Below are 13,241 nucleotides of genomic sequence, written 5' to 3'. Positions count from 1 at the left end.
AAGAGGTTCAAAAAAGGTATGGCATTTGTGGTTTTAAGCAGGCAGGAAAGCAAATTAGTATTGCAACATCAGCCCAGCTGCATCGCCTTGTCTCAAAACAAAGGCAGGAGGGAAAGACTGCTTGATCAAGCAAACTGAAAAGAATAGAAAGCCAAGTCTTAACCTTTCCTGGACTTGAGGAATTGAGGGATACTGTTGGCTACATAAGCTGTTGATATTAACACTTAAATGTGTTAGTATGATAAAATGCTAACAAATTATTATTCTTTAGTTATATAACATATTCTACAGCACTTTACAAAGACTGCATATTGTTCACATTAGTCCTTTCACCTGTGGAGATTAGAATCAAAAATCTCTATCACACTTAATCTGGCCATAAACGCACTGTTCATTGGAAGAAGGCTAAAACCTGAATGTGTATGGCCATGTTTACACAATCTATGATCAGTTTTATGAGGAGCCAATTAACCTTCTTATTTGCTTTAAAGTGTGGGAGGAATCACCGAGATTAGAATTTAGACAGAAGTCATCTTGCATTAAGTAAAGCCTATTGTCTGCAAATATGCCGTTAATAATATAGATATGAGCCAGCTGTTGTGACAAAGGTCAAGAGTTTTCTAAACAAGTTACCCGTGAGAGCATTATACACAAGTCAAACATCTGGCTTCCTACAATCTCCTCTACAGTATACCTTAGAGGAGGAGGAGGAGGAGTCTAAACCACCAAATGTTAGGCCCCCACAGTGTTTGTAATTGCTTACCTGATACACTGGGCCTGTGCTCCTGTTAGCGAAAACTTCATTGGCCAGGTTTTGCTGTTCTAAATATTGTAACCTTAACTGTCCAGTCTAAAGATCAGTTAGATGAGCTTAGAGATAAATCTAATTTTGCTCTTCTAAATGTTCAGACTGAGAGCTAGGTAGGATTTAAGGTGAACACTTATTTTATTCTTCCAGATATTCTTGACAGTCTAACCAAGGCCAGTGAGGAAGAGTTTTAGGGAAAGTGTTACCCCCCAAGGTCCAACTCTTAAAATATTAGCAGAATTAATTACACAACAATGTTTTCATATAGCTGTAACTTAGTTATGAGTTAAGGTGGCACAAACTATGAAGAAGTTTGATCCAGTCTGTAACCCACTGTTATAAGGCATTTATGGTCTACGGTCCTTTAAAGATACATAGTCACTGTATATAAATGCAACATAGATATGTTGCCTAAATCTGGAGGGTCATGCTCCAGACACACAGCCACACAACATAATACCTATTTTTCTGTTTTAACAGTTGTGCAAAAATGCAAACAAAATAATATTAAGGTGGTAACCAGCCAATATATGTACCATAATTGGAAAATTAAAATGCAAAATACATTTTACAACATCCTTACCTTTCTGTGGCGCCCTTTAAATACCACAGCAAATGCCCCATGGCCAATAAGATCCTTTCTGCTGTACTCAAAATCTCCCACCACCTCCATCCTTCAGGTTGCAGGCACAGAGAAGCTCATTCAGGGTTCCGATCTACAGTTTATTCTGTGGCAATTTTGCTCCTTCCACAACGCCAAAATTAACTGTGATGTTTCTTTCTTAAAACTGTATATTTTGTCCAGAAATGTTAGTGCTACCATTCTGTGCATCCCCTCTAATTTGCTGTGCTTAAGTCAATGGATTTTTTGGGACGATCATTAAAAACCAAAAGCACAAATGGGACGGTGAGATTTGTAATGCCTCAAGTCATCAACATGATGGACCATCTATCTATAAATCCACGGTCAGAAATGTATCAGGAATCTCTTAGTGTCCCAGCACAATGAGCATGTAAACGGTGCAAAATTGATTTTCATAATTTTTTTACTTACTCATAAGTCAGGATTTGTTGGAAAATGTCAAGGAAAAATGCTGTATGCTTCAGAATTTAGAACAGTGTTTATTTATTTTTGCACAGAGCCCCCAGGAAGATACTACTGGCAATCCTGAGATGGGCTTGGTCCCAGGCAAGTGCTGGTGTTCCTGCTGCAAGATGCTGGTGTAAGTTTCCTGACTCGATGACCAGATAGGATTTCATACTCTTCCTGTCATCTCATGCCTCTGGTAAAACACATGGATACACAATACATAGGTGCAATTGTCTTTGTGACACAATGTAGAAGTCAAAACATGTTGTGCAGATTGTAATGTGACAGCCAGTGTCTCCACCCTTTCACAGACACACTGGGAGGGGAGCAGCTGTAACATTAGGGGGCTGAATCTATTGTAACCCTGTGTTTTGAGGGATTCTTCAGGGTAATGCTTGATGACAGTTTCTCCAGCTGTACATGCTTTGGGCTCGCTGCAAAGCTAAATGGTAACAAATAATCATAATATATCTTGACAGCAGGGAGTCGTCTTGTTTCTTTGTATTTCTCGCCCGGCAGCTTGTACCACAAATAACAATACGGACACAAGATAGTGCAAAGAATAAGAAAGTTTTACAGCTGGTTACATTTATTATTTGATGATTGATGTATAGCTCCAAGTTGTTTTTAATCCAGGGCTGCTGGTAATACACCTTGTAAACAGATGGGCTGTGTTCCTTCCGCCTCTCCGTCCTCTCCCTCAGTAAGCCTCAGTTCTCACTAACGTCAGAAGCGCTGCGACACTGCATTAATAGGACGCACAGCAACCCCTGTTTCGTATCATTCCGCTCAACAAAAAGAGTGCGCAATTCTTTCATGGGATTTTCAGGAGGAAACTGGTTGTTTCACGATAGCTTGACATTAGTAAGACAAATTAGACGCAATGTATCCAACCTATACATTTGACTAGGTAATTGATGAATCTTTGGGCTACTGACCTACTTTTTTTTTTTTGACAGGCTCTTTTGCGATGAAAAGACTTGAATGAATCCAGGCGGAGGGATAGCACGCCCTTGCATGTTCTTATTTTCCCACTGACTTCATTTCCGCTCTGTGTCAGGCAAGGACAGTGACAGGGTGGGTGATCCGTAGCTGCTCTGTGACAGGCTGTGTGCCGTGGGTACTGGCACATTACTGTTGCTAGGGCTGAGCCGATGTGTTTCTGGTTATCGTGCAATAGTGCGCTTAGGCGCATGTAAACAATAGACTTTTAACAGTGCTACTGATAGTCACAGGGAGTTTGGTGATGTACAGTTAGCCTAAATGTCCCAACTGAATAGTATCTAATAAAACTGAACTTTTATGTGAAAAGTGAGTCTGATATGATGTTATTACCATGCGTTCTGTTTATACTAATGGGTGGTGATATAAATTATTTAAGTTGCACACAAAAAAATGTATTACCATTTTTGGAATGTAGAAGTGATTCCTTTCAAAACATCTTTTCACCTGGGGTGTTTTCTTTATAGTGTTTGAAATGTCATGGAGGACCACCTGAGAAGTCAAGGGACCTACAGTATATTAAGAGTGATATATATTCATTTGTAGGAAAATGAATTTCCACCATTTAATAAATACACCTCTAAAAATCCTATAGAAATATAGAACAGCAAAATTTCACTCTGGTGCGTCCTAATTTCACTCTTTAATAAGCATTTCCCCAAGTCTGAAGTATGTAGATGATTTTTCAGTCAGTTACACCAACTGGTAACAAAGAGCCAAAAGCTGAACAGGATTTTTCCTACTCTGTGTCTGTAGGACCCCAAAATCATAATACTAGGACAGTATGGTACTGAACATACTGCAAAAAAGCATCTCTTTAAATTATTTCTCCTATTTGTACGTAAAATTGCTCTTAAGATATACTGGGATTTTAGGCTAGTGCCCAGGGCCGAAACTAGGGGTAGACAGAAGGGGCACAGTGGCAACTGTGAGGGGGGCTCTGCAGGTTGATAAGCCCTAGTCCTGGATCTCTTACCTCCACTGCTGATTTCCTGGCGCTCCCCCCCCCTGCATGGCGTCTGTGAACCTTGGGCTCCCACTTCTACAATATTCCTGTGCACATGTGCATGTTCGTGTATGAGCGATGGGGAAGAGAGGTGGAAGGCCGGGTTTCCTAGGGTGCCTGGCCAGCTTGGCCAGGAGCGGATTCCTAGCCTGCCTTTATTAGGCCAAGAATCCACCCCATGCTTAAAAAATCTGATAGTTGTGGCTGAGCCTGAAACCACTGCGTCGGCCCAGGTACAGCCAACAATTCATTATAAGAAGCATCAATTCCTTAAAGATAAGAAAGATTTGACTCAAGTAGATTGTTAAAATATATAAAACAATTCTTCATTCTAGGGTCTGAATGTGACTAAATTACAAAAGTGACCTGAATAGTGCCCCGACTGAAACAGCACTTTAATATCTATAAAAAAAAAACATGTTTTACACAGTGTAAATGTCTCACAGTCTGAAAGCAAATCGTCAGAAATGCTACACCTTTTTCCAGTGTAAATGTTTTTAAAACACAGACGTATGACTTTTAACAGACTGTGACTGTTTAAAGATCATTTCTGTTCCAAGTCACACTTATGTGTTTTAAAAACATTTAAACTGGAAAAAGGTGTAGTATTTCTGATGATTTGCATTCAGACTGTGAGGCTTGTACTACTCACAATAACACAGGAGACATTGATGTAAACTTTAATGAAAATGTCAGTACAACATTATCATTTAAATTTGAAAGGAACATGACAAGTGTGGCTTACCACTGGCAGAGCAAGACCATATCGGCAACAGCTGAAGGATAGCAAAACCTGATATTGCTTGTGTCTGTACTGACTTAATTAAATCACACTCTGTACACCTTGTTTCTACAAGTGACCACACGTATAAGTAGTTGCTATTGTTAAAGGAACAGTAACACCAAAAACTGAAAGTGTTTTTAAAGTAATTAAAATATAATGTACAGTTGCCCTGCGCTGGTAAAACTGGTAAGTTTGCAACAGAAACGCTACTATAGTTTATATAAATGAGCTGCTATGTCAACACGGGGGCAGCCATTGAAGCTGGGAAAAAGGAGAAAAGGCACAGGCACATAGCAGATAACAGATAAGCTTTGTAGAATATAATGGGGTTTTATCTGTTATCTGCTAAGTAACCTGTGCCTTTTCTCCTGTAAATGGCTGCCCCCGTGGCTACACAGAAGCTTTATTATATAAACTATAGTAGTCTTTCTGAGGAAAACACACCAGTTGTACCAGTACAGAGCAGCATTACATTATATAGTAATTACTTTTATACGCTTTCATTTTTTGGTGTTACTGTCCCTTTAAGACACATTGCCTGAAAACAAACTGCAAAACATGGATTTTAAACCAGGCAGAACCTTAACAGTTTGCGTCTCACATCCACCTTTGTACCAAGGGTATTCCGGATAAGGAGTTTTTCTGTAATTTGGATCTCCATACGTTAAGTCTATTAAAAAAATCAATAAAACATTAATTAAACCCAATATGATTGTTTTGCATCCAATAAGGATTATTTATATCTTAGTTGGGATCAGTTACAAGGTACTATTTTATTACTACAAAGAAAAAAGGAATCAGTTTTAAAATTCAAAATAACTGATTAAAATGGAGTCTATGGGGACGGGCTTTCCGTAATTTGGAGCTTTCTGGATAAGGGTTTCCGGATAAGGGTTTCCGGATAAGGGATCCCATACCTGTACCAGCTTATTAAATCTATATATGTCCAAAATGGAAGAAAGGGAAAGAGAAAAAAAATATTGGAACTATGACGTGGTAAAACATCATTATGTGTATAAGAAAGTTCAACACTTAAAGAAATGCTTTATTAATAACCTGAAAAGGATTCCATGTTTTTCTGTCATTGCTTTGGTTTTCTTTGGTTACATAAAACATACTTCCCTCACCCCTTCTCTTGCAATCATGTCACATTAGCATGTTATAGTTACTTACTGTATTAAACTGGATACGGCAAAAACAACCTAATTTAAAACTTCTGCCTAATAGAGAAACCTTATAGTCCTTAAAGTTTGCACCCTGCCTCTATTTTGCTAGCAATAAAATACAGTACAAACTTAGAATAGACTTTTACACTTCTTTGCAGCATGTGACATTAGAGAGGAACAAAATGCCATAAGGCAGGATACACATGCACAGCCAATTGATATCAGATGAAAGTATAATGTAATGTAAAATAACTGTCGGAAATGTGCTCACACTATAACAATCATCTACAAAACATTATCTTCCTCACTGCAGCATTGCATGTAGTGATGGATGTTGTGCGGTATAGCCACAATAATTCTCCAACATACCCATTTGACAGTAAACTGCCAAACCTTGATACAAAGAGATACAATTCATAGAGGAAAATGAAACAGTTTACAATGAAAACATTGAAAAGAACCACAGCTTTAAATTAGACAGAAGAAAGGGGCGGGTCTATAATTTATCAGGAGATGAAAATAAACATAATTTCTTGTTTTATAATTAACATATTAACAATATTCAAATAAAACATATCCTATACATATTTCAACATATCCCAAAGGACAAAGTAGACATTTTATGAGCTTAACCAGAGCTAAAGTTGCCATTTGATGTGGAAACCTTGGTTGCTCAGTTTAGTAGCGTATTGGCCTTTGTTTTGTCAAACAGTGTTTCTTATCCTGATCAATAACTCAGCAGGACTCATTTACTTATCAGTTATACAAAAGACCTTCCGTGTGATCATATTGTTGACCGATGGGCCAGATATACTGCTTTCTGATTTGGCCCACCTGCTCCTGTGAATGGCTAGGCCACAACTTAATCAAATAAAATCGACAAGGGCAAGGAAACCATTATATGCATCACAACAGTGCAATTAACCTATTTTGATTAATAGACAGCATGGTAACAAAATACTAAAGTGAAAAACTACAAATTCACTAATGCCCATTGGAACACTTAAGCCATTTCACTAGTTAGTGAAATGACAAATGTGACTCAGTCTGGCTAAATGACAGGTAAGTGAAACTACACAGAAATAGGCAGGGGCATATTTTCTATATCAGTCCATAAACTTGGCTTAAGATATATGGACCTGTTTAGAAGGACAGTAATATGAAGTGAAATTTTTAAAAAAAAAAAAGAATTAAAAAGTTTGCAGTTCTTCTTAGAACTGATTTGCCTGAAAGAGGACCTTATACAACTGTAAATATATATATACATATATACTGGGACTCCATGCTACACCTAACCGACGTAACAGATTCAATCTCCCCTGATGCCCCGTTGTGGGGAAATAGTAATCTAATACACTTTGCATCCTTTCCGGAAGCAGGATCATGGGCTAGATTGGGGATAAAACGTATAGACCATCTCTACTCGAGTGGAGAACTACACACGCTACCCCAGTTGCAACAATTTGCCTCTCGACCCGGCCTGTCAGACCTCAGATTTGTGCAGATTAAACACCTATGTGAAAAGCAGTTCCAACAACCACCACAAACGCAACACTCAGACCTAGAACATCTGACAATGCAACCAACCAAAACCAAATTGCTTTCAAACGCATATAAGCTCCTAATAAGTAAAAGATATGACCCACGGCCTAGGGTAAAGCTTAAGTGGGAAACCTCAGGGATACAACTGAACCCAGACGACTGGGAAGAAATCATAGACAACCTATACCAACCCCCGATAAGCACAAGAGACAAACTGATACAATTTAAAATTATTCATCAGACATACCTTACCCCACAAAAACTACACAATATGGGAAAGTTAGACTCTTCTAGCTGTCCAAGATGCAAAGCCCATATGGCCAATTTCTTACACTTAATCTGGGACTGCCCTGAAACACAAACATTTTGGCATAAAGTCATGGAATTTATGGAAACAGAACTGGAACTACCGCAAGTACTCAACCCAGCCACCTGCATACTGGGCACCCTGGACACACTGATACCCAGAAGGAATACAAAATTACTAATGAGACTGCTGTTTTTCTATGGTTGAACTTGATTTTATGGTTGAACTTGATGGACGTATGTCTTTTTTCAACCCAACTTACTATGTTACTATGTTACTATGTATGCCAAAAAAACTATCGCTCTGCATTGGATGGGCCCAACACCTCCATCCCTTCGCAAATGGATCAATCTGGTCAACTCGCAATTGGAACTGTATAAACTTGTCTACCTCGCTAGAGGCTGCCCGGCTAAATTTGAACAAATCTGGTCTCCTTGGATAGACTCTCCAGCCACCATGGCACAATAACTGTCTGCTCTCCAATCCCTCTCTTTCTTCCCTTCTTCTCCTTTCCTTCTACTCAATTTTATTGTTATAAAAACTAATAAAAATCAACCTTTAAAAAAAATATATATATACAAGAATAATGATGACATTTGTTTGACTTTTCTTTCCTAGAAAGCGCGGGTGACAAAAGGATATCACACACTGAGGTCAAAGTATGCACATTTTGCAATTAGCCCACAAACATTTTGTTTGCTTTTTGGGTTCATACGCTTTACTCATTTTCTCAGCTTCCTATACAAATATGGCAATAGATGGGAATGTGCTCTAAAACTATAAACTGCATTCTGTAATCAAACAGTTCCATCTAAATAAATAAAAGAACAATATTATTTGTATTAGCTGACAGAAACTGTGTTTATACCTCAGCCAGGTTTCACCGAGAAAATGCACCCATAATGGGTGCAAAAAAATGTTGCACAGTAGCCATGAAAAACGCCTATTGACTTCAATGTGTTTCACAAATTTTTCACCAAAGCGAAACAGGACAGATTCGCTCATCATTACCTACTATATTAACTGAATCATATGCAAATTGTGTGTATTTAAGTGATGAGATGCATAGCAAATAAAAAGTACAGTTGCATTAAAGATTCCACAGAGCTAAGTGACAAAGAGGATGGAAGTCCCTGCCCTGTAGAGCTTACAGTTGTAAGAGAGAAACCCTAAACTAAAAACCTAATGAGTTAGTATGAAGATTTATTTTAGGTCCAATAATTCAGTGTTGGATATGTTCATTAGAATCTGTTCAGTAGATTACAATTTAGTTGTGAATGTCTCTAAGTTAAAGGAACAGTAACACCAAAAAATTCAAGTGTATAAAAGAAATTCCAATATAATATACTGCTGCCCTGCACTGGTACAACTGGTGTGTTTGCCTTAGAAACACTACTATGGTTTATATAAAGAATGCAGCTGTGTAGCCATGGGGGCAGCCATTCAAAGGAGAAAAGGCACAGGCACTTAGCAGATAACAGATAAAACACTATTGTATTCTACAGAGCTTATTAGTTATCTGCTATGTAACCTGTGCCTTTTCTCCTTTTTTCCAGCTTGAATGGCTGCTACACAGCAGCTTATTATATATAAACTATAGGAGTTACTGTAGCAAACACACAACTTTTACCAGTGCAGGGCACTAGTATATTATATTTTTTTACTTTAAAACTCTTTCATTTTTTGGTGTTACTGTTCCTTTAACAAGATTTTACATGCATTTAAGTAAGCTTTTGTCTCAGCACTCCACCTACTGTTGGTTCTAGGAATTCATTCTTTTGTAGCTGTTTTTGTCTTGCTGCAGTGCTCCCAGAACTGATTGGAAACTTCATTATAATGATACTCTGACAATGCTATATAAAACTACCATTAGGATCTGTGTGTGCCTCCTGGCCCATAATTACCTAAAACAGTGCATAAAAAAGTATTCTACTCTTTACAGCAGTAATATATTATGCAAACCTGAATCCAATGGGGATGATCTTAAGATATATGCAAGTGGGTTAAGGGGAGGAGGTCATTTGAAAATAAAGAAGTTTGTATACCGAGATGGGATAACAAAATATACAAAAGAGAGCTGGAGAGGTGGGGTACATAGACCAAGAGGGGCAACAAATAAAAAGCCAAAAAAGGGAGAGTAGAATATTTGAAAGGGTATACTCTCAGGGCTGCATTTATAAATAGTGGAACCCTTTACTATTTGTACCTAACATGGCTCTTCTCCCAGTGACTCTCGTTCTATTAGCCCACTACCTGCTTTCCAAGAAGAATGAAACTCCATGTATAGTGCACACTTAACCATGCCCTGTATGCCACATTGTCCACCCAAATCAGACCCACTTCCAGAGCTATGGTCAGACATAGGTACTATGATGGTTATTTATAGGGGACTGCTGTAGACAAATTCACGGGTTTGTATTACAGCGGTCGCTAAAGAAAGTGTGAAAGAGTGAAGCTGTACCATTTATATCCTAAAATAAAATCAATAAGATACAAATAGCAACTTCCTTGTGTAACCCACTCACAATATATGCTTTAGCAATTATAGATAACAGTATTTTAGGCAGAACCTGCTAAATGAAATGTCACAAACCAAAACTCTTAGGCTATGAGCACTCAAGCCACATGGTCCAGGTTTTATTTGCAGGTGGAGAGAAGCGGATCAGCCCCTCTGTGGAGCTCCACTGACAGGAACAGGGTCTGCCTGAGTGCAGCTACGCAAAGGGGATACCAGCAAATTGTAAGTTGAACCTTTTGTAGACAATAAATACATTTAATTGGTGTTTAAAAAAAAAAGAAAGAAAAAAGGGGCAGTCCCTTTTAAAAAAGAAATACACATTAGATTGAAATGGGTGAGGGACTGCACTATGCAGAGCTTGGATTTTTTCTATTAGGACATATTGATTTCATATCATTGGAACACTGCCAAATCTGTACAGAGACAGCATGTTTAGGGAAAGTTAATGAAGTTTGATCTGCACTCATTCAGTCAGCAAAAATTTTACCCAGGAAGGGCTGAACTGAAAGCTAGGCTTATTTTTCTCAGTATCAATGAATGAATAGATGAAAAGATGTGGTGCATATAGAATAGAACTAACTCTTGTAAAAATGTGGTAGAGAGAAGAGGAACTGAGGAATAAAGTGCACTCAGAAGGGAAGGGAAATATACATCAATGGGATTCAACATGATAGCAGAAATAGGCAAGACATATTTGGGCTAGAAGTTGGGAGGTTTTGCATAGTACTTGCGCATACATACCTGCATTAGAATATGATGCCAGCACTAAAAATACAAGATGGATTTAGTTTCTCTAAGAGCAGTAGGGAACCTTTTTGGGAAGAAGTACATTCTTTATTGAAGACAGAGCACCATTTTAAATAGTAAAATATGCATATTGATAGTTACCAAATGTAACAGATATTTACATTTTATCTCACACTTGAGAAAGGGCACTAAGCAGTTCAAAACATATTGTGTGCAGTGGACTGAATAAAGCAGTAAATGAAGCAATAAATCTGCATGATGGTGCTCTCCTTTTCATTTACACATGCAACTGATATTTGCCAGGCATTCAACAATAAATGTGATACAACTGCATAGAAATTATGTCTGCTTACTTCTTGATGTATTCATTTGTTGTTTCAATTTTCAGACATACAAAACAGCACAAGGTGTGGTTGGAGAAATGCTAATGAATGGTATTTATGTACACGGAGAGCTTCTATGAGGGTCTGGAAATGGTTAAAACTGATGTGAAAGTGGTATTGCAATTAATGAACTATTTTTAATTACTTTTGAGTGTTACATCTGATGTAAATAGCAGGTCCCTCCTTTTTAACAACATACTTTATTATTTGCCAAGTCTTAACTTCCTGTTGACTTACAGCAGTCCTATTATATTAAATTGCAATGCATTCAAACTTGCTCTTTATGCTCCATATAAATCTTAAATGTATGCCTTCCTGGTATTACTAAGTGTATTACTTTTTAGCATTCACATCAGCCCCTGACCCAGTGTTACAGGTCTCTATTAGTCACACACTTTGGGGAAATGGTGCCCTAACAAAGCGTGTCTGGGACCAAATGAAGGTTAGTTTGTGGAAGCTTTGAGGTAAATGTCTATTTGATCTTCTAGAGACACCTGAAAGCCCATCCTGTAGGTCAATTAAGATAAAATATAGTGCAATTGCTCATGCATGGTCTTAGATATTCTTGAAACTGGCCTTATGGGGTTTTTTTTCCCAGTAATACAAACTAAGCTTTGGGCTGTTTTAGTATTACTGGAGTGCTACTAATCTGACAAAATTCAGGAAAACAAGATGCAGTACATATGAAGCTTGTCAGTGTACATTCATATCCAAGCTCACGTGTTTGGCAGGGGCATTTCAGGCTATTTTGCCACCTGAGACAACAGACCTGATTTAAACCCCTCTACCTCCACCCCCATCTCTCCTGTGCACCAGAAAATGGGCCAGAGCCTCTAGTGTAGAGTGCACTATTGCACTTTGCCATACTACAAGAACTACATTTCCAGAAATTCTTTTGCAAATGTTAGTAGTGTCATTTTTTGTCACCTCTGGTAAAGGGCCTCTGAGGCAAGGTTCTCACCTGGCTTCATAGTAAAAGCATCTTTACTGTCTTTGTGACTAGAAATGAACATCATATGAACCCACTTTCCCTAGCTTCATGTACTATGTTCTAATTAAAAAACACTGTCCAAATCTATGAGCCATAATTGTTAAACCAACCTACAGCAAGCATTTGAGTAAACTCAAAATCAGTGGATGATGGGTTTGTAGTTTTAATTTCTTGGAACCCATTAGGTAGAAGCACTACATAAATAAATTCCAGACTTCTCACTCTTTTGTCACAAATACCCCAGTATTAGCCAATGTAATGGCAGTACAGCTTCTTTCTGAGAAAATCATTTGTTATTCTTTCTAAGGAAAAAAAAAATGCTTTTCTTTGCCCACAAAGGTTTAAGAGCAGTCAGTATTCAATTACAAATGTTTTAGATATGATCATGACGGATTGTGTGTCAGCAGAGCTGCATTGCAGAGAAGCTTAACATTCACTTGCCTCATTCCTTTTGCTGCCCCTTAAATACAAAGCACATGACACAGAGGTGAACGAACTTATTTGTGAAGACCAGAGCTCAGCAGAATGATATGGAGGTAAATGGGTTCATTTGCTTTCCTTCTCTAGCACTGTCTCAGTTTGAGAACCAGTTTGTCAAAAATATGTACAAAACTGCAGCTTGCTGTGTGATTCTGCATATGGTCTGTTTCTCTTTTATTGACTACCATGAGTGAGACATTTGTTAGACATGCCATGAATTCAGTTATTATTATATCTTACTAACATATCAGATTTGCATCAATCTCAAACTTGAAAGTAAAATAAAGGTGTAATGTATTTTTTACAAAAAATGTAAATGTAGCTGTTACATTTACCAGGGTGGCTTTCAAATCGTTCTTTCATGTAGTTAGTGCAATTAGCCATATTTTTATGCAGTTTTTTTTTTTTTCTAAATTC

General features: G+C 37.9%; 1 protein-coding gene across 1 annotated transcript in view; it reads right to left on the bottom strand.

The window, feature by feature from the left end:
- Nucleotides 1–2,820, bottom strand: part of ulk2 (unc-51 like autophagy activating kinase 2) — a 75,198-nt gene extending 72,378 nt beyond the window's left edge. The window contains exon 1 of the mRNA XM_004911627.4: nucleotides 1,392–2,820. Coding sequence (XP_004911684.1) covers nucleotides 1,392–1,481 — 90 coding nt within the window. The 5' untranslated portion in view covers nucleotides 1,482–2,820. The remainder of the gene's footprint in view (nucleotides 1–1,391) is intronic.
- Nucleotides 2,821–13,241: the final 10,421 nt, after the last annotated feature.

Source organism: Xenopus tropicalis, chromosome 2 (assembly GCF_000004195.4).
Source record: "Xenopus tropicalis strain Nigerian chromosome 2, UCB_Xtro_10.0, whole genome shotgun sequence".
NCBI classification, from domain to species: domain Eukaryota; kingdom Metazoa; phylum Chordata; class Amphibia; order Anura; family Pipidae; genus Xenopus; species Xenopus tropicalis.
Note: the sequence above shows the minus strand (reverse complement) of the source record. Positions and strands in the feature narration are given on the sequence as shown.